The sequence below is a fragment of the Merops nubicus genome, unplaced genomic scaffold (genome assembly GCF_000691845.1).
Source record: "Merops nubicus isolate BGI_N331 unplaced genomic scaffold, ASM69184v1 scaffold9715, whole genome shotgun sequence".
In the NCBI taxonomy this organism is placed as follows: Eukaryota; Metazoa; Chordata; class Aves; order Coraciiformes; family Meropidae; genus Merops; species Merops nubicus.
This window is the reverse complement of record NW_008611583.1, coordinates 8,583-30,823: the sequence shown is the minus strand read 5'-3', so window position 1 is coordinate 30,823 and position 22,241 is coordinate 8,583. Positions and strand designations below refer to the sequence as shown.

General features: G+C 37.4%; 1 protein-coding gene across 1 annotated transcript; it reads left to right on the top strand.

Moving 5' to 3' along the window:
• Positions 1 to 24: 24 nt before the first annotated feature.
• CASD1 (CAS1 domain containing 1) lies at positions 25 to 21,884 on the top strand. Its single transcript, XM_008941252.1, has 17 exons — positions 25 to 119; positions 813 to 933; positions 2,448 to 2,492; positions 4,931 to 4,993; positions 6,358 to 6,402; positions 9,107 to 9,230; positions 10,930 to 11,144; positions 12,084 to 12,509; positions 12,926 to 13,015; positions 13,628 to 13,747; positions 14,738 to 14,894; positions 16,432 to 16,511; positions 17,329 to 17,430; positions 18,777 to 18,917; positions 19,458 to 19,535; positions 20,501 to 20,593; positions 21,584 to 21,884. The coding sequence occupies exons 1-17, from the start codon at positions 97 to 99 to the stop codon at positions 21,848 to 21,850; spliced, it is 2,190 nt and encodes a 729-aa protein (XP_008939500.1). The 5' UTR covers positions 25 to 96; the 3' UTR covers positions 21,851 to 21,884.
• Positions 21,885 to 22,241: the final 357 nt, after the last annotated feature.

Here is a 22,241-nt window from a genome sequence, read left to right as displayed (position 1 = left end):
ACCTTAATATAACTTTCTAAAGGTGGTGATACGTGTGAGTATCTTCTGTCCAGTGGGAGATTTCTTGGAGAAGAAGTATGGCAACCCCACAGTTGTATGATGCATAAGTATAAAAATAGGTAAGGAAACATGTCTTCTGTTCATCTCCCCAGAAAGAAGAGTTGCTGTTTGACTGCAGCTGTAGTAATTGCAGTGTTATCTGTTTATCACCTCAGAGAGGATTCTCTAGGCTTTCAAAAATATTCAGCAGTTACCAGAAGGCAGTCTTTTCCTTCTACATAATCTGTGCATCTACAGTGTTTACCATAGTTGTATTTATTTGTAAAAATACAAACGAATGCTGTTGATAGGGGTACTGATAGGTGTTGTGGAGAGCTACAAGATATTGCAAGAGACTTCATAGCTTCACAGGTCACTCAGATTGCTGAAAGAGAAAATGCTGACCTTATGTGTAGAATCACAAGTAGAAAAAATACCAAATAAAACTACCAATCATGTTTTTTCATCTACTAGTAAGAGAAGTGTCTTTTTGAATTATGCTTGTATTACCATTTTGAAACTACTGTGTAGCACCACAGGATGGGAAAGCCTGCTTGGTTGTTTGCTTCATCACATTAGCAGGAGAGTTAATTTTTGTTTCTATGCAAATTACAGTAAACCTTTTATTAATTCAGCATGTTTAAAAAAAGTTTTACCATTCCTTAGGGTTCTTTATATTGCTTAGAATTGTCTGTATTGCTCTGCAGATTCTCTAAAGATTTTCCTAAAGTGTAGAATTCCTGTGACATGAATGTTGCTGTTTTATTTTACAGTGAAGCAAAAAATTGCCTCATAGACAAACATATTGTGTTTATAGGAGATTCTAGAATTCGACAGCTATTTTATTCATTTATAAAACTCATAAATCCTCAAGTCAAAGAAGAAGGAAACAAGGTGAGATGTTTTATTTTGATGATGTTTTTGTTTCTTTCTTCCTAATTTCCCTCGTAACTCTTCACCTAGCTTCAAAAAAGCAAGAAATGATACCATTTGCTGGCCTAGTCATCAGGAAGAAGAACCACAAAAAAAGTCTTTTGGAGAGCAATGTTAGACCAAGATAATTGGGTACAGATGAGGTGATTTGGAATCTGAGAAGGGAACTAGGAAACTCGAGAGAAGCTTGTGGCAGTCTGGGAGTAAATTAATGAAACTGACTTGTCCCATAGCAACTTAGCTTCATATTTAGTTGCTTGATGAGAAAATGATTGCTCCTTTGTGTGTTTTTAAATAGTAGTAATTAATGACTTACGATTTGTCATTTTAAATGTCAGTTAAATTGCTGATCTAATCTGTTCATAAAAATCCTTCAGGCAATGACAGATTTCCAGGTCTACTTTGAAGCTGAACCTAAAAATAGCTTCTGATTTTACCTTCCTTTTGGTTGCTGCTGAAGAGCTGTCTGAATTTTACAAGGTGAAGAATGTAAATGGCAGCTTGCTGGGTGGGAGCAGTGAGAAGGGCTTTAGCTGTATCATGTGTTGAACAGGATATTCATTTCTTTGTGCTATATCATGCTTCTTAGGCGTATCCCTTCAGGGGGCTGTGAGGGAAAAGACATTTCACTTCCAAGTGCACATCACATTTGTCAATTACTCAGTAAATCTGGCATTTAGAAGTGGCATCTGGCAGCTTGTCCAGCAGGCAGCATGCAGTTGCTTTCACTTGACAAAACAAGATATGATTGATGCAGTAACTCTGATTTTCCTAGTCTGTTGATTACGTCACAGTTGCTGCCCAAAAGTGATGATGGGATGATAGGGTGCTATAGCTGATTTTGAGTTGAGAGGTACTTTTTGGCAATTATTTATCAAATCAAGATCTCAGTCTGTGGAAGAGAAATACTCTTGTTCTTTTGGACTGTGAATGAAACTAGTATTATATTTAGCAATATTTTAAAGGAAGATTGTGTATGGAGTATCTGACTGCCTCCTTTCTGATTTCTTACAATCTCACTCACCAAATGTAGTAATGCATTCCAGACTTTTTTTCTGCCCAAGATTATTGTCTTTAATTAAAACTTTGTTAGTTGTTTTGTGCAGAGATGATGGGCAGATGAAAAGGAAGGCTAGGGGAATGGAAGTATAAGAAAAGAAGGAGAAAAAAGACTAAGTTTTTCTCATTTTGGGAAGCTAAATTTAGGAAAATATTTTATACCTTTGTAGCAGACTAAACAGGAAGCATTTCAGACTTCGTTGGATAGCTTTCTTCCAGGAAAAGTAGCTCTTTATAAGAGTTGTTTGTTTTATCAAGAACGTACTATAAACATTTGGCATGAGTATACTGACAAGTTTATGCAAGAAAAATCCTTTCTGCTGAAGATAAAAATTTGCAAATTAACATATGAATGTACATATTTTTTTTCATTCTGAAAGTTTGTCTTGGTTTTATTGTTTTGGGTTTTTTGACAGCATGGAAATATCCTGTTTGAAGATAAATCTGCTTCAATTAAAGTGGTAAGTTTTTTATGTAGCATTGAATTGCAAGCCATAATCATATTGCTATTTCATACAGTGTAATCCAAATTGTTGTAGAAGCTGGATTTTTCAGGTTTCCACGAGTGATGTAAAAAAGAAGCTTCAGACCATCAACATTCTTTATAAGTTCTCCACAAAAATAGGCTGTATCTTAACATGCTATATTTTGAATAAGGTGTTTTGAGAAATTGGGCTTTGAGTCCTTGCATTCTGTCTTAGCTTTAGGCATAAGCTCTGGAAGCATATATAGTTTTTCTTTTTGTCAGATCTTGTAATTTAGCCTTCCTAAGAATAGCTTTTGCCACGAAGTTTACTATTCCACTGCTGTAAGAATATGTATCGGGGCTTACTTATTTTGAGTGGTAATTGTCATAATTGCCATTGAACTCTCTAAGCTGTCCCAAGAAGTATTTCTTCCTCTGGTTTTGCATGGAGAAATACCACAATGTTAATTATAATGTGGATATAGAAAAAAAGAAAACAAAGTACTTGAGGGTAAGTTTTTATAAAGGATTCTGTTCTCTTCTGCCCTGGCAATGGAGATGGTGTCCTCAGTAGCTTTCTTTGCTTCCCATGACAGCTGACAGCAGCACTGGGATTCTGCTAGTCATGTATTTGTTTATGCCTGGGAGACAACTTGTTCTCTGTTCATAAAAACCAAAAAAGCGCAGTGTATTTGCTGAGTGGTCTGAAAGTGAGTTTTCAGTACATGTTTGCATCCATGGCTAAGATGTAGGGTACAGAACAAGATTTTCGGGTGTAAGCCCATGGCAGTTTAAGGCTGTGCTGTCCCACTCTGTTGCCTTTCACAGTACGCTCCTGTGTTTGTGCTGTAACCAGCCCTCTTACAGCTGTGGACTGGGCTGTTTCAGGCAGCAATTCAGCCAAAAAATTACCTTGTAGGATTCCTTTATGGTCAGGTCTGATGTGGCTCATCATACCGTTATCTGAGTGCTGGGGAAGAGGAGGCAGAACACAAGGTGCGACAAAGGGGCCAGTGCAGTGTGATTTCTCTTGGTGTAGCCTAACACAGAACTCCTTAAACCTTCATAGGTGTCTAACCACCAAGATTTGAAATGGCACGTTTGGGCTTTGGGGAGTCATCTGGGTAATTAAAAACATATTACAGGTCTGCTGATTCCTTGGTTTGATGCCATGTTTCTGTTGACATTATTTGCATAGTAGCTGGATTTTCACATTGAGAATGCCTGTAACAAAATAGTCTAAATGTGGAAAATTCTTGACCAACAGAAGAGAAGATCAAGTGGAAACAAGTGGAGAGTTTAGTTTTGCCCTTTCTAGGCATCATACAGACCCTTCCATCCTCCAGCCACTGCAGAGAGATAGGTGACTGCCCACAGATTCCTGCCAAATTCTTTAGGCCTGTGCAAGTGGAAGATAGAGATTTCCTGTCTGCTGTCAGTGCCTCTGCGTGTCAGTTTCTGCATATGTAATCCCTTCCATTTCACTTTAATATGTATTTGTAGTCATAAGATCGTTTTGCTCCTAAGGAATAACTAGATGCTAGGAAGTCCCTGCCCTACCTGGGAGACATTATAGCACTGGCCAAGTCTAGAGTGTCCTTTTAGGTGAGTGCTGACAGCTCAAATGTCAGTACTAATGCATTTAATGGCCATGGCACTACTAGATTTAAACACCTGATAATTTATAAAGTTGTAAGGTAAATATTAGGGTTTCTTTTTGTTTGAAAATTATGATTTCATGCTATCAATTATACTAAGTTCTGGAACAAATTAAAACTGTTGCTGAAAACTGTGGGAGTTCAAATAAATAAGTTACAGGTGTGAGATTGGTTTTATCCCTGATAGCATTGGAAAACCATTTGGCAGTAGCTAAAAAATTACTTTCTTGTTGAAATCTAAACTCATGAATGACAAATGAAAATTCCTTATTTTTTCATGTGGGTTTTTGGTGTGTTGATTTTTTGGGTTTTCTTTCCCCTCCCCTATTCTGTTTGTTTTCCATCCTAATTGTAAAGGAAATCTCACTTTGGGCCAGGTGTTTTTCCTTCACAATTGAATTGATGGCAATTAGGTTTGGGTGGTTTTTTTAATTAGTATTAGGGCAACCTCTTCTCACTTATGCCCTGTGACAGGATACGGGGTAATGGTTACAAGCTGGAGCACAAGAAGTTCCACCTCAACATGAGGAAGAACTTCATCACTGTAAGGGTTCCAGAGCCCTGGAACGGGCTCCCCAGGGAGGTTGTGGAGTCTCCTTCCTTGGAGACTTTTAAGACCCGTCTGGATGCATCCCTGTGTGACCTGCCCTAGACGAGATGGTCCTGTTCTGTCAGGGGGGTTGGACTCAATGATCTCTGGAGGTCCCTTCCAACCCCTAACATTCTGTGATTCTATGATTCAAGTTCATAAAGTAAATCTACGTTTGTTTTACAGGATTTCCTGTGGTATCCAGAAGTTAATGGCTCTATGAAGCAATGTATCAAATCTTGGACCGAGGTTTGTTTTAAAAAACATGTTTATATTAGGAAAATACAGCAACTGACTGAGGATTACTAACTTCTTTTTTTTATATATACATAACTATAATTACTCGGGGTTCAGCAACTGCAGCGGATCACGTATATTCATCAGTTATGTACCAGAGATCTGAAATTTTACATCAAAATACTGAAAGGGAGATGTTTACTGGAGTGTATGTTTCTGGACATCTCCTGGTCCCCTAAGGAAGGCTTCACTTGGCCAAAATAACCCAAAACTAAACCAGAAAAATCCTACTTATAGGAACAGGTTGATTCAATCTGTTAAGAGCTGAAAGGATTTTACTCTGATTTGGTGTTTTGCTTCCTCTGTGTCTATGATCACTTCACTTTTATATGACCAAACATTTTAGATTCTTGTGGGTCCCTTCCAACTTCAGATATTCTATGATATATTATTTTATGTTAATTTGAGTGTTTGAAACTGAAAGACAAAGGCAATTTGGAAAGTCAAGAATGCCTTGATTTTTTTTCCCTATTTCCCTCAAATTACATAGTAATTATTTTACATTTCAGTTATAGTACACTGTCATGTTATTCAGCAGAAAGTTATGTATGTGATTCTGATAACAGGTAATATTTTTGCAGATTGGCAACTGAATTTTTCTTATTCCTTTTTTGACATCTAAATAGTCCAGAGTAATTTAGTAACAGCCCCTGGTGATTCTTTTGCTACCCTATTGGTCATTCTCCTTCCATCAAGACAGCTGAAGTTATATTTAATTTTTCTTTTTCTGTGCTTACTACAAAAGATTGAGCTTTTTTTTTTTTTCTTTAAAAGCTGCTAAACAATTGCCGTGCCAAGGCAAAACTCTGACTGAGGTGATCAGCATTGTTTGTTCCCTTGTACTCTTCTGTTTGAGTACATTCATGTTCCTTGTGGTAGACGTAGCTTTCAGACCTGTGGGGCAACAACTGGTGGCTGTGTTTTTTCCAATGGGTTTATGGTTCGCTTCAGTGCAACAGCTCAGATAGATGTTTGACAATGCTGAGAGACACTGAAAGAAAAATTCCTTCAGTAGTGTGATCTATACTTTACTTGACCATAGGAGAAGATGTTTAGCTTTTAAAGAGAACTTACACAGCTGAATTGATAATGATTTTAAGTGATACTTTGCAGAGGCTGTTACGTGAAAATTCTGGTATGTCACAAGTTGGTGTGCTCTGTAATATGTCTGCAGTCTGTTCTTTTGTAACCATAAACTGACAGACAATTCGAGTCACAGTTAACTAAGATACAAGTCTCAGTTAACCTGCTCAGTATAATAATAAATGTAGTTTGTGAATATTTTAGGACTAATTCATTTTTACTTTGTGTCTTAGGGTTCTGTGGCAAAACCTCACATAATTGTAGCAGGAGCTGCCACGGTAAGTTATACATACATGGGGCATTTTAGTAAAGAAGAAAGTTCCAGTGTGATAACTTCTGTGCTCTCAAATTGGTTACATAATGAAGCTGTTAAACCAAATTTATAAAAAAAATAACACTCTCAGTGAATTTGTTGTTGTAGCAAGTCATTCTAAAGTATCAGATACACTTTATTGTAGCTGTGCAATGTGCAATACTTGCTTTTTGGCAGCAATACTGGTTGCTAAGTATTAATTAGCTTGAACCTCAATAATAAAGTGGTTTTGTTAAAAGCAGATTATTCACTAAAAAGTTAAATAAAAGTACTTGCGTACTAATTGAGATGCATTTTTAATAAACTCTTCTCAGTCACAAAATACTGTTTTTAAGCATGATCCAATATGGGATGCTCACTTTGAGTGCCCATATTTCTTTTAGACTTACATGGGCAAACTCTAAATTTTACATGAACAGTTCAACAACCAAAGAGACTGCACTTCCTGCATCGTGTTCCACTGGAAGCTTTCACCACTGCTGTGGGCTGTGGTGTCACAGGAAACAAGGCTGACAAGGACCTGAAGAGGTCCCTTAGCCTGTCAGTTTGCTACCATGCAGGATCAGTTATATCCATCCCTGTTGCACTTGACAAGAGCCAACCAATTCCTTAAAACATCTAGGGGTGGAATTCAGCAGCCTGCCTGAATCTGTTCCAGTAGCTGGCTGGTACTGGGAGTCAAGAGTCAAAACAGTTGCTCATCTCATTAGTTCCTCATTTAATGTCACTCACTTCCAAATATTTTGGAACTGGAATTGGAAAGGAATTAGCTATTATAATTTCATACCAGCTGAAACATAGAGGGGAAAAAATGTGTTCCATTTTAAACAAAAGCTTTTGAAGCAGTTTGGTTTAGAGACAGTTCAGACATTCTGCCAATCTGGAAGCTCATGGGCATGCCCATCTGGGGTGAATTCCCTTGACTTTAGAGGAGGGTCATATGTACATGACCACACATGTCCTGAGGGATCAGAAATTCTGTTTCCTTACAGGTGAACCCCTTAAATTGTCTTTGTAGGATCCGCATAAGTATTTGAGCTTTTGCCATCTTGCGAAGACTTGACTGTCTCTGCACAGTCTGAGAATCTAGGATGTCTTACTAGCACAAGTCATTGTATATGGATATGCCATTATATGTGGAGAGTGTTTTGGCATAGGGAAAGTCATGCTGCAAAACTGCAAGACTCTTACCTAAATAATTCCTTTTACTCCATTACAGACATTAGCCATAGCTTGTTGTCCATTGTGGGCAGCAGGAGATATGAACCAACAATATGCATGTGATGCTCAGCTCTTTATAACACCAATATTTAACACAAAGCATTAATAGTGATATCTAGAGTTAGCCAAAGATAAGCATCTCTTATTTTAAGGGATTCGCACAAAATTAAGTGCTTAAAAAATGTGATGGATCAGCAACATGACCATGGCTAACACTAGTGTGGTAATGTGATACGAGATTAGACTGGTGGGTTCCCTTGGACTAGTCAGCATTCTGAAACTCACCTGTGTCTTTAACTTGGCTCTGGGTTTGGCCCTGCTACTTTGGTCTGCACGTGTCTGATACCAACTGCGTAGCAGTTTATAAATAGAAGTAATGCCTTGTAAGCTGGAGAAGATCTAGCTATACAAAACTCAGTTGCTTGCTTATTTTGGGAAAAGGAGACACTCTGAGCATGCCACTCCCATGGTCTGCTTTGTAGTTCCTGACTTCCTTTTAAATAGAATCTGCTTCATAAAACTTCTGCTTAAATGCTGTAGGTATTACATGAGTAAAGATTTAGCTACTGGGAGAAACTGCTTTTTTTTTCCAGTGTGAATTCAGCAGCTGTACGTTACTTGATTTCATGAAATAGTCATTTATATTCAATAATATTCTCAGGAAGTGGATTAATCAGTGTCCTTGGCTTACATAAAACTCTTTATGTAGATATTTAGAAATAACTAGAGAGTTCACTGTGTTCAAGCTAAATTCTTATTTTTTCTTCTTTACAGATTTTGACTAAATCAGTATATTTATATTAGTTACAGTAATACTTTTTTTTTTTTTTAAAAAAAAAAAAAGGCTAAATTTACTTTTCCTATAGTGTGGGAAATTCTTTTCTGAAGTTAGGAGAAATTCTTGGGTGACTGTAGTATTTTCCCAATCATTTAATGTAGAAGATTGAATCAGAAATTAAAATGGCTCCTTTTACTTGTTTTTCTTCTTTTTTTTTTTTTTTTTGTGCATATCTGCAAAACAGATAGAAATACTGGAACTCAATACTGCCATCGTTTTGTTTGCATGCATCTCTTGCTTTGGTTAGTCTTCCTAGAGTAAAATTGACTGAATTGGCCATGATATTTATAAAATATGACTGGCTTTGCTGCTTCATCATTGTTGAAAGTCATGGGGCCTTTAATTAAAATATTTTGAATCATTTAGTTTATGAAAAATAAAATATGCCTTAAGTTGAATATTTATATACTCTGCATTTAAATTATCTGCTTGAATGTAATTACCTACCTGGACAGTTGCTTCATCCAAAAGAAGTTTCTTAGGACTTCAAAAGCAAAGACTAAAGAAGGAATCTATCTTTATAGATATAATGAAAAGTAGTGCTTCTAACAGAGCAATGGAATCAGTCCTCAGACACACAAATTCTGAATTTCTTTCTTTATTTCTCCAGTGGTCTATCAAAATTCACAATGGGAGCAATGAAGCCCTCACACAATATAAAATCAATATCACTTCAATAGCACCTCTTTTGGAAAAATTAGCAAAAAGTAGCGATGTTTACTGGGTCTTACAAGGTAAAGTAATGAACAGTAGGTAACAATTTGTATTGTCACTATTTGTTGAATCATTATCTTGTGGGATATGGAAGCTTAGTCCACAGTGCTTACTTGCAGAGAAAAAAGTATGTTGGCTGAATTCCAGTCTGTCTTTTTTTGCAGTCATAACTAGCTGGGACCTAACTAGCAGTTACTAGTGATGGAGATTTTAAAGCTCTTTCAGGAACATCTTTTGCCTTCTGAACCTTTATTTCTTTGTTAGCTTACTCTGGGACTCAGTACACCAGGTCTGTTCTCCCTGTGCTGTGCTCCATACATGCCTCTTGGGAGTCAAGTACACAAGTGCATAACGCAGCTGTATTTGTGTTCTATTAAATTATCAGATTCCATAAATAATAGAAGAGGTTCAACAAGTGCATCTTCTGTATGTGTCTAGAATGAATAGACATACTCTAGAGAATATGGAGAATTTAAGTCTCTTGAATGAAACTTGCTTCTGTGCACTGAGCACTGGCGAGTTAAAAGTAGGAACCAGAAGTCATGGTTCACAGTGAGTCTGTGAGATTTTTGTGATGGCACTGCCCTTACATTCTTTTGCTTCTCTCCTGTAAAGCTGAAGTGTGTCCCTGACACTGAACAGTGAGCTCATAGTAAGATGTGCTCCTTCTTCCTCTGCCATAGAACAGAGCACTTTAGATTATCCTCACCTCAGTTAGAAGCATAGGCAGATTTTGAGCTGTAATAGGAATTACTGTCAAATCCAAGTTCCTATCAGATATAGTTCTGGAGGCTGACCTGAATCAACAGATTAGTCTTCTTGCATTCCTTTCAAAACCATGTTTATCTATAACAGAAGCAATTTGCTCTTAGACATGTCCCACCATTCTGTTGATAAAGATCCAGTCCACTTAAGTCATCTCTGAGCTCCTTAATGAAACAAATAAGAGAAGCAGCCTGACAACATATAGAATTGTCTAGACATTGATTGTCCAAAAGTAGGCATGAAGTAGCTAAAGTAAATCACCTTACAGCCTGCATAGTGTATTTCACCAGTTAGGAACATCAGCTTTTCATAGCAACTTACTGGTCCCCACTTGACATTTTGATCTAGAACCCCATATAGCTTTGTGTTAAGCACTACATAATTTCTGAAGCCTGCAGGCAATGAAGTGGTGTTCCATTCTTCTGAAAAACTTGAGATTCTGTCATCAGTTAAACCAGAATCAGCAGGAGCAACTGGAATATGCTTATGGACTATGACTTAGAGAAATGAGAAGCTGGTTTCTTCTGCAGTAACTAGAGGGTTTGAGAGGGTTTTTTTAATTTTTTCCACATGTCTATTCTGCTGCTAATCTTCTGTCCTCTTGACTTCGGAGTCTTTGGGGGTTTCCATTGCTGAAAGAAGGCATAAGCAGCTTTGCGCTCCAGCATTACATGCTTTTCATGGGTTTGGGGAAATGAAACTGGCACTCATGTCTGGCCAGAGCTTTCTAATCTCTAAGTCTATATATGTGACTAGTGATAAGAGCATTTCATCATAAACAGCTCTAGTTACTACTCTAGTTGCTGTAGTGGTCACTTGTTCCTTGCTGTACATTTTCTGCACCAGTAAACAATTGTGACTACCTAAATGAAAATGGCTTGTGCAACTGGGCTAAGTAGTTGTATTTGTCAAGAAGATGATTAATGCGCTCATTCTTTTTCCTTTGGAATTCAGATCCTGTTTATGAAGATATGCTGAGTGAAAGTCGGAAAATGATCACTAATGAAAAAATAGATGCTTATAATGAAGCAGCTGTTCGTATTCTGAACAGCAGCTCCCGAAATTCCAAAGCTAAAGTTAAAGTGTTCAGTGTATCAAAATTGATAGCACAAGAAACTATCATGAAGTCTGCAGATGGTCTGCATCTCCCTGAATCAAGCAGAGATACAGTAAGTGTTTTTATCACTGGTCAACATTGAAAAGTAGTAGTAAAAGAAGATTTTAAGGGAATGTTTTGAAATGGCAAACAATGCAGGTGTAACGAGGACCTGCACATTCTGCAGGAAATTTTGTTCAGAGGATCCTACTAGTCAGTTACATGGGATGTTTAAAGAACTGACAGCAAACTCTTTAGTGGGTGGCAAATTTAAAATAGCTGCTAATTTGCGAGATCTTTCAGATCCTGTGTGCAAACTTCATCTGTATGAATGAGTGAGAAGGGTTATGATTTGTAAAGCAGTGCTAAGTCTTAAATTTTCCCCTATGTGCCCATATAATTTTGTTTAGTAAGGAGTATGAAAAGGATAAGAAAACACTCAATCTACACCTCCCCGGTTGCATGGTGCCACTGACTTAATGTCTTATTCATTTCTTATTTTATCTCTAAGCTACCAATATATAGTGTGCATTGAGCCCCTCTGAGCTTTGCCAATTTGCCTTTCTTGTGACTGAGCTCTCCTGCTGTGTCACTTCTAGTTCCACTCCTTTGCAGGTTTCAGTTACTGTCAAGCACTGGAGGAACTAAATGTCATCTCACCACAGGTTTCAGTCTCATTGTCCTATTTTAGAGACTTTCATAACTGTGCCCCTTTAGGACCCAAGTTTTTTACCTGTTTTTCATTTATAGTCCATTTAGCTCTTTATGGCTCCTTTTACAGCCAGTGGAGGTCTTCTTGCTCATGTCAAGAAGCTCAAGGAAGAGACGTTTTGACTGTACTGTTGAATGCAACTAGGTATATGGGAGTACTGTGAAATTTTATCTATGTAATGATAAGGGAGAATTGCCTATGTTTTATGTCAATGCGTGATCTAGAAGAAGATTTCTTACGATGTAAATGTTAACTTTTTTGTTAGAGATTAATTGAAAAACCTGCTTATTTCTTTGACAGAATGCAATGATTCTTATGAACGTGTACTGCAATAAGATAATGAAGCCCATTGATGGCTCCTGCTGCCAGCCTCAGCCTCCTCTCACTCTGATACAGAAGTTAGCTTTCTGTTTCTTTACTTTGTCCATTATTGGATATTTAATTATCAATTTAATTCATCGGAATAATTATCGGAAGAACAAATCATGCACTGATTTGGAAAGTGGAGAGGAGAAGAAACCTTCCATCAGCCCTCCTAATGTTTCTACTTTAGAGCTGCTCTTACATTCCTTCTGTAAACTCGGTCTAATCATGACCTATTTTTATCTATGTGACAGAGCAAATCTTTTCATGAAGGAAAATAAATTTTATACACACTCATCTTTCTTCATACCAATCGTCTATATCTTGGTTTTGGGGGTATTTTATACCGAAAATACCAAAGAGGTAATGATCATGTTGACATTGGGCTTGTAATATTGTTTGCCAGTTTGAGTGCAAATAACTAATTGCTAAATACTGAAAGTTAAATTTTCAGAGTCAGTATAACTCCCCTTGCAGAAAATGTACTCACAAGCAATGTAACGTTTGCCAGGAATTAGATGCCAAATTTTTTGAAAGCATGTGGGTGTGTGCCCTTCTGGCCATTGTCACTCAGTCACTTTGGAAGTGATCATAGCTCAGATGCAAGAGAGCCGAGATCACAGTAAAATCTGGTAGACTTGTGTCCACTAACCAGAAGGCTTTTACAGTTCAGGCCCATTTACCCATAAAGTGGTTTATTGTTTTGAACAAATTCTCGTTTGGTGGATGTTCATTGTGGTTTTTTGGAATAGCAACACTCTTGTTTTGTTTTGCATTAGACTAAAGTGTTAAATAGAGAACAGACTGATGAATGGAAGGGCTGGATGCAACTTGTTATTTTGATTTATCATATCTCCGGAGCAAGCACTGTAAGTGATAAAGTGATTTGAATTTCTTTTTTTTTCTTTAAGTGGGAATGCAATTCGGGTGTGTTACTTCAGAAGAAAGATACTGCAAAGACATATCAGAATTTAATAGAGTGAATAACTAATGTTGTTGGTCCTGTAGTTTTAAAAATGTTTTTCTCTCTATTTAAGTGTAGATTTCATTGACAACAGCTTTTTATGCATTACTAACCAGTTTAAAAATAGACTCATTTTCTCCATATAGATAGAATACCAGGTTAATTTATTTTAAATTGCTAGCAACACTTCTTTTTATATTCTGAACTTGAAACTGCTGAACATAATCTTTCAAAGAGCCCTTCTGTAAGTCTCTCTTAACTGGTAATACAATATGGAAAGTGTAGAGCAATAAACAGAAATTCATTTTCATATCAGAGAAATTAATTTTCATATCAGAGAGGTTAGGACACCAAAAGAACTTGGTAAGAAATGGGGAAATACAGCATCACGTTGCCCTTCTTAGTCAAACTCGATTTACCACAGTGCAGAAAAAGCAGAAAATAAGTGGAAAAAAAAAAAGGAAGCCAAAAGCATTAATGTGGCCATTGATAACAGGCACTTCATTTTTCTCAACAGTTTTTGCCTGTGTACATGCACATTAGAGTTCTGGTTGCTGCATATCTGTTCCAGACAGGTTATGGGCACTTCTCATATTTTTGGATAAAAGGAGACTTTGGTGTATACAGAGTGTGTCAGGTAAGAATATCTACTTACCATTTTTATGAAGAAATTTGTTCAGATAACAAGATATCAGCAATATATCCATACTCCCTAAATAACGTGATATCAGATTACTTAATTAAGTTGTGCACATTGAAAATGGCTGTTGTTTCTGTGTAATCTCATCTGTTTAATCAGTATTGTTTATTTAAAACCTATAGCATATAAATGACACTTAAAATATAAAAAAGGTAAGTATCTAGGCTTTAAAATAGCAATACAAATATTTTCCAATATATAGCGATGGAGTTTTCACTGTGGTAGCAATGTACAGTATATGGTAAGATCTGTGTAATGATCCAGGCAGGCTTCCAGAGACAATGTATTGGAGCCTACATTTGTTAATAAAGGAAATAAATTTTCACACCTTAATGATACTGGAGAACGTGCCTATTTTTGTGGGTTCTCACCCAGGTTTCACAGTGTGTGCTGTGGGAGTTAAAAAAAAAAAAAAATCGTTACCTCGGAGGCAAATCACTCCAAATTTAATTGGTATTAAGTGTTGTCATGTATCATTGTCATGTAACTCAGGCCATTGTGCTTGTAAAACATAGGTGTGCAGCCTCACTGCAGCACAGGTAGTAACATTACCTTTGCTTTAACTGAGCTGCCCCAAGTAGCTATGGGAGTGAAAGCAGAGAGGCATTAACAGCATGCAGCAACTGGAATTTTAGTCCCTATCCTGGGGAGTAAGAGTCAGTTCTGTCTAACCCTGTTGTCATTGCTGTCTCTGCCTAGGTAGGTCACCGTAGAGCAGGCCCAATGCCACCTGACCAGCCTGCAGCCTCATATTGCATTGCTGGTGCTCCCTGAGATACTTACCTGTGTTTCAGCTAGAATGTAGTCAGCATGTGAGATGTAAAATACATATTTTCATATAGTGCTAAAGCAACGTGACTCCCATCTCTCTCAGCTTTGCCCTCCAGTTCTTATATCCTCTGTCTTCTCTCCTCTGACACCCTCCAGGTTTTATTTCGTCTGAATTTCTTGGTTGTGGTACTGTGCATAGTGATGGACCGACCTTACCAGTTCTACTACTTCGTGCCGTTGGTCACCGTCTGGTTTATGATCATTTATGCCACTTTAGCTATATGGCCTCAGATAGTCCAGAAGAAAGCAAATGGTAAGATTTTTTTTTTTCTTTCTGTAATAAGGCATTTTGTTACTACAATGATAACTGTACAGAAAAGAATATTGTTAGTAGATCTCGGTCTCTTTGTAACATAGTCCAACTAAGTTAAACAACTGTTCACAGAAATACAGTTTGTCTTAGATGGAATTGTATGTCAGTTGAAAAGATGTAACAGCTGATAACTAAACTCTGTCTCTGGGTACAGAGATATTAGAATAGTTTTTAATAGGTTTTGCCCCTCAGAAATGTGTTTTCTCAAGAGCTGCAATATTAGTGAATGCAAACTAGAAACAAGTTAGTGTAGCTGCTGCTGATGCTGCAGTGTGTGCTAATGGATACAGCACGAACAGGAAGGGCTTGGACTTCCCCACTCGCTGTTCCCAATATGTCTCATCCACCCTGAGCACCAATTCTGCCCTATCCTGCCAAATCATGGAGTTTGTTATCTTATCATCTGAGATTGAGTGAAGTATCAGAACTGTGGCTTGTGATACAGACATTTTAAATAAAAATGGAAGTGAAACCCAGGCTTATTTTATGCACTGTGTTTCGTTGAAAAGCTGTTATCATGTGGTAAATGCTTATGATTTAATTCATCTAAATAAGTGCTAAAAACCTTAAGAGTCTTAATTCCCCTGTCCCTATTGATGGACTAATATCCAAATTTTATAGGGTGCCAGTATGAGAATGAAATATACCAAATGCCTGCTAGGAATAGATGCTGCAAAAATACAATTAGAGAGTAGTTTTACAAGGTACCTCGGAGGCAAATCACTCCAAATTTTTTTGTTTGTTTTCCTTCTACAAAGGCACTTCTGTTCCAGATACAGAGAGATGGCTGTTGTGTTCTTCGGAGCAGTAGCGTACTGTGAAACTAGAAAGTCTTTCAGTGGCAGCATTCACTTGTTTACAGCCGCCAGTTTCTGTGGCCAGAGAGGGAGATGGTCTCGGATACAATGCTGAGGCTGGGGTAGAGCTTAATATCAGTCAACAGCTTTGAGCCGTTTCCCAGGCTTCCCTCAAAAAGATAAAAAGATCCTTAATGGCCCACAATTGAGCTTTGGAGTACAACTGGTACCTCAGAGTTTAATTCTATACACTCTACTTATTTCACGTGACAAAAAAAGTTGGACATTTTATTTTACTTATTTATTTACGTTCACCCAGAATAAGGACTGCCTGTGGACTGTTTGGGAAAGCAGAGGCTTTAAAAGTAGTGCTTCTGTTTGAACAGCTAAATTCTCTTCTTCCTCTATGGATGCTGTCCCTGTTTTACACAGGAGGCTTAATTTAGGATTAACATGTTAATTGTTGTGAGTATTTATTTTAATTACTTAAAGTAAAATATAATATGTAAATATAGTGATAAAATATTGCTGGTAATATTTAAATATTTATGACTCATCTGTTACTAAGCATAGCTACACTAAATACTTGGGAATTATTATTTAATGTGTCTTGGGTTTTGCTGTTGAGAAGCTATTGAGAAGTTGATGACTGTATACAGATTAATTTATTTCTTCTTCAGGGAACTGCTTATGGCACTTTGGCTTACTGCTGAAATTGATTTGCTTACTGACATGTATATATTTTCTGTCATATTCTCAGGTTTGTAAACTTTGACTATTTTTATCCTTAACAACCCAAGAGTATATTAACTATCTCTATTTTTTAATGTCCTTGTAACTTGTATATTTGCCCCTGTATCATACGTACAAAAGAAAAAGAACCCAGAACCTTTCGGTTTCCTTTTGTATTTGAGTTGGTGGACAAAACACAACTCTGTATGTTATTCATTTGTAATGCATGCAATGTTTTCAGTGTACTGCTACAAATGTAATAAATACAAAGGTGCATGCTTTAGTTTTGGGTGGGTTTTTTTGATGTGCTTAAATGTACTGGGTTTTGCTAGCATATGGTGATAAAATGATATGAAAGTTTGCATCTCAGAGACCTGGTATTGGCTTTGATACCTCATAAGACTGGTTCTTCTGATAAAGCAGTCACTTTCTGCATGTTGTAAATGTAGCTGGCAGAGATAAGGGCAGAATTCATCACTTCAGGATTTTAAAGGGAGTTGTGTGGTTTAACCTCACAATGTTCATAACCCAGCACATCAGTGGATCTCTCTCTTTAAGCCTGCAGTCCAAAATGGAAGGCATGCCAACACCTTTATGGGAAACAAAACAAGACCAAAAAACAAAACCAAAACCTCCCTTATCTCAAGAAGTATTTTTGGTGGGTTTTTTGTTTGTTTGTTTGTTTTTCTTCTGAGGGCGGAGTGCCTTCTAAGGAAGCCTGTTACTTTGGTAAAGCCATGTAGCTGGTGGGCATGTGGTAATATTAAAAGACAGCATATTGATTTAAATTTAGTAAATATGATTGATGCCAGTCTTAATGCTTTTGCCATGTTTATTTTTTACAGGGCACATTTGAGAAGATATTTTCTTTTTGGCCACTATCCAAGTGCTTTGAACTGAATGGGAATGTCTATGAATGGTGGTTTAGGTGGAAGTTGGATCGCTATGTACGTAACATTTGCAGAAATTTATATTGGTCTTTTAAGTGTACTTTTTAATATGGAATGGAGGAGGGTTATTTTCCTTTCCCCCAGGGGAAGCAGATGTTTGTCCCAGGGGAGTGTTTAATAGAAGACTAAGCAGAATCCACCTTACCTCTGCAAATGTCTGTGAAAGCCTTGCTCAAAAGATGGATGTTGATTTATTTCCTGTCAGGTCCTGCTTAGTTTGCTTTTAAAAAGTAAAGTCATAAAATGACCTAGATTTGTCTTTTCTCAAAAATTCTACTGTGGAAAGGTAACACCTGTAGCACTTGAAGCTATTGAAATGCACAGCAAATTGTTGGGGTGGCTTTCATAATATTTTTCAAAGTTGTCACAATTAAGGATATATTTCTTTTAAGGTAACTGTGAAAACACTTAAAATGAAGGTATTGATGCCCAAACCAGACTATTCTTGCACATATTTTTGAATGGTTTTCCAGTGGGAAAGTGCTTTGTTTCCAGTTACTGACCCTACAATGTGGGGAAACAGAACAGGGAGACACTGGTTTGTTTGGTTTTGTGGGGTTTTGTTTTGTTTTGTTTTTCCCTTCTTGGTATGGTAAGTGGAGTTTCTAAGATAGGAGCGTTTGTCTGCTGACCTTATCCTTATCAGGATCACTCAAATTCTTCTCCTGGTGGTCTGCAGTAAGTGAAGCTTGTGGAGCAGGCAGTCGTCATGTCCTGGGCTGCTCCCATCACTGCGTTGAGATGTTTCGGGGCTGGAGCTTTGTTGCTTCTGAACAGTGTGTATTCTGTGATGCTGCTAATGAGGAAATACCAAAGTAAATACAGGAGACAAGCACCACATGGGCGTGAAACAGCGTTGTGTTGCTAGCTAATGAGAACTTGGCATAAGATGATGAAATACTCTGACGAATTGTGTCTGTGAGAGAGGGAAGCGTTCTTGAATGTAGCGCTTCTTGAATGTTTTCACCTGCCAGCTTGGGAGAGGGCCAGAGACTTGTGGTTTTTTCTTCAAAGAAAGCCCTTGTCGGTGCTGGCATAAGTTGCAGAGGGGATAGTAGGTACTTGAAAGCTTCTTGAAATTTTGTTGCTGTATATTTAATGTTCTGTGAAGCATTATTAAGGGTGCTTTATTTGTAGATTTTGAGTTGAGCTAGAAGTGCGGCTTATGACAACCTAGTGTAAAAAGCCCATTTTTGATTGCTTGCAGAAATCTGGGAAAGGACCTTTTGACACCTAAGCTTTAGTATTACAAATAGTTTCTCCTGTGGCATTTTTGTTAAGAGTTTGTACTGGAGTACTTGTAAAAGCCATGGAATACTCATTGCATTCTGTTTCTTTTCCAGGTGGTTTTTCATGGGATGCTGTTTGCTTTTATTTATCTGGCATTGCAGAAAGGTCAAATCATATCAGAAGGAAAGGGAGATCCTCTTTTCTCCAACAGAGTTTCAAATGTTTTATTACTGATTTCAGTTGTGTTCTTTTTGGTACGTACCCAGTATAACGAGTACAGTCAGGTTTATAATTCTCTGATGAATAAGTTTCCTGAAGTTCTTGTGAGGAAAATAGATTGATTTGGAAAAGTCAAATCTTAGTCTGGAGATACTTTAGCTGTGTTTTCGTGGATAGCCCTACCTATGTACTCATTAGATATTTTTCATTTCAGTCAACTGTAGGTGAAAAGATCATCACTCTTTCATATTGTTGTAAAGGTTATGAGAAAATTGGATCATGAAAATAATGTGATAGATTATGCAGCTATTCACTCTTGATTTCTTGTCTATTTGTGATGGAAAAAATTGCCAATAATATACATGTATCTCAGGGTATGAATAAGTGTAGTATTCTTCAGTGGCAAGGAAGAAATTGAGAGAAGCACAAAACTAAGCACATTGTAGTTTCTTCTACTACTGTCCCACATCTTAGTAAACCTACTGCTGCTGAAGCATTTCAAAATAGCTTACCTGATGTTTCATTTTTGAATACTACATCTAATTGCTACATGTACTTATTTTTGTATCTTTTAGACCTACTCTATTTGGGCAAGTAGCTGTAAAAACAAGACAGAGTGCAATGAACTACATCCTTCTGTTTCTGTGGTGCAGGTAATTGTACTTTCAGTACTTTTCCTTACAGTGACAGAATCTAATCTGTTCTTTTTCAGGCTTTTTAAAAATTTGGTTTTAAGTATATTTTTGCTTTAGCATGGGGTGTCAGATGTTGAGCTTCATTCTCATATCTGAAAGTGAGAAAGGGTTTAGCTACACTGCTCAGTGTTTTTCATTGCCTTTAGGCACTGAAATCGCATGCTGTGATGATGCTTTTGATTAACCTTGATATCATTAATGTAGGTTTCAAATATACTGTTTAACTCCAAACCCAACTTTTGACTAACTGCATAGCATTAGAAAAGAAGAAGGCTGTAGGGAAGCATGAGTGTTTGGGATGTATTAGAGTAGGAAGCAACCTGTGGCACCCTGTAGCCACTTCTAGGCAGGGAAGAGGTGGACCACAGGGGTATGCATGTAGTTTTCTTCAATTTAGATTTTCCTTTTACTGTGTCCCCTGCCCCAGTACACTCCAGCTGTCTGATTCTGTTCCCTCTCTGTTTCTTGTTTTTTCAGTAGTTTGTCCTCTATTGTGGGGCAGCACGTTTGACTTAATTTTTTAATATTATTTGCCCATCTTGACAACTTCCCTCTAAAAACTGAGGGTTAACTCAGATTTGTGGCCACCTTCATTTTAGGCTGGCATGGTGTAGCAGGTTTTGTGACCGTGCCTAGTAAGCGTATAGGAATATCTCTCAACATCAGAGCCATGTTTCTACTGAAGATATAAATGTGAGTTGCTGTGCTGTAAGAACGCATGCAAGAGATTTGCAGTTTCAAGACCTACTGTGTTAAGTATAAACTGCATGGATTTTTATTTGGTTTATATATTTTTTAGGTTTTAAAGAAAATGTAATGTGATAGACTTCACTTTAAACAGTGAAAATTAATAATTCTTTTTGTGTGTGTATGTAATCTGCTTGCCATCCACAGTCACTTTTTGTTACTTTTTTAAAAAAAAGATTTTAGCTTTCATCCTCATCAGGAACATTCCTGGATACGTCCGATCTCTGTATAGCTCATTCTTTGCCTGGTTTGGCAAAATTTCTCTAGAGGTAAGTAGAGCGATCACAAGTATGGTAAATTGAACCTTGGAAACATAAGGTGGTTTTATTTTCTAAATTGTAGTGTAACACATATCTAGTAAAAACATTTATTGGCCTATTAATACCATGCTGTTGTTTGACCTTTTTCAGCAATGTAGCTTCCATCTACACCTAAAAATCATAGCTGAAATAGCAGTCTCACAGGAGCAAACTTATTTCTTAACACTGACATTAGGGGGGAGTTCAGGGTTGTGAGACTGTGGATTTAATGCTGGAGTAAGCTGTGGTGTGTATACCACATATATGGAAGATAAAAATTTAGGCGGGTTAAGAGTCAGAATTATCTACACTGACTAGTCTTAAAGTACGCTTACAGAGGTGTTTGACCTAGAAAGCTTTCCTGTATTAACAAACCAATGTAACTTTGCAGAGAAACCCCTTCTCAGTTCAAATGTTATCTTGTTCAATTGACCATATATTTTGAAATGGTGGTAATTATCTTGCTTTCCATTTTATTTTCTGTTTGGTAATATTAAATGTTTTATTGTATTACTCATATGGATTTGTAAAAGGGAAATGAACTTACAGGAGAAACTCACTGCAATACAGTATCTATGTAGTACATGATTTTGAATTTTTTTTATGGGATCACATTTTCACTCTTCTAATTCCTGGCGAATGTTAAGGTGCTGGTCAACTCCCCTTTCCCCTTCCCTTCCCCTCTCCCTTTCCCTCCTCTTCCTCTGTAAACGATATTCCCCTGTGCCACATTTGGCTAAGGACAAAGCAAATGCATTTTACTGTGTACTCCAGCAGGCTAATAATTTAGTCTTATAGCAAAGATGTGGAAAACAGCTTCCCAAAGTATGTTATTTAATCACAAATGTCTGACTTAAGCAGAAATGCAGTGTGTCAGCTGATGCAATTGTAATAGTTGTATGTGTTTATATAAGTAAAAAACGTATAAGTATTATTAAATAAACTTCTTTTTCCTTCTAGCTTTTCATTTGCCAATACCATATTTGGCTGGCAGCAGACACAAAGGGGATATTGGTGCTCATTCCTGGATATCCAATGTTTAATGTTCTTGTCAGCACTTTTATATTTGTGTGTGTGGCACATGAAATTTCTCAGATCACTAATGATCTAGCACAGATTGTGGTTCCTAAAGATAACTCAACCCTGGTGAAAAGGTTGCTATGCATAGCTGGATTTTTTTCTGGGCTGCTCCTCCTCTCAGCAATGCAAGATCAATCAAGGCATTGACTTGTAAAGATTCTTGGGAACTTTCTTCAGATTTATTTTGCGTCTGCCAGAACAAAAATTCGCAGCAGGAGGTGCAAGAAGACGTTTAAATTAAGTGTGTGTAAATGTATATAGTGCACCTGTACATATTTTGTGTGGAAATAGCCTTCTCAAGTAATCTGAGAAACAAGAATGCACTGTACATGCATGTGAAAACGAGTCTTTTCTACTGGATCTGTGTTTCTGTTTACATGTCTGTTTAAACATGACACGAAGAAGTGAAGTGTTTCAGCAGCACCACGTGCATATCATGGAACTCACCTTCCCTGGGGCGGCCGGGTGGCGAGTGGAGGCTGCTGAGTCCTGGGGCCGGCGCAGAGCGCGGGCTCTGAGCCTCCTCAGCCAGCAGCAA

What these genes read in the sequence shown, in the direction of transcription:
- CASD1 (XM_008941252.1), top strand. Translation starts at nt 97, where the DNA reads ATGATGCATAAGTATAAAAATAG. An exon ending in ATTTTCTGTCATATTCTCAG is followed by an intron (nt 16,512 to 17,328) that starts GTTTGTAAACTT and finishes TATTTTTTACAG; the next exon opens with GGCACATTTGAGAAGATATT. An exon ending in TTTCAGTTGTGTTCTTTTTG is followed by an intron (nt 18,918 to 19,457) that starts GTACGTACCCAG and finishes TGTATCTTTTAG; the next exon opens with ACCTACTCTATTTGGGCAAG.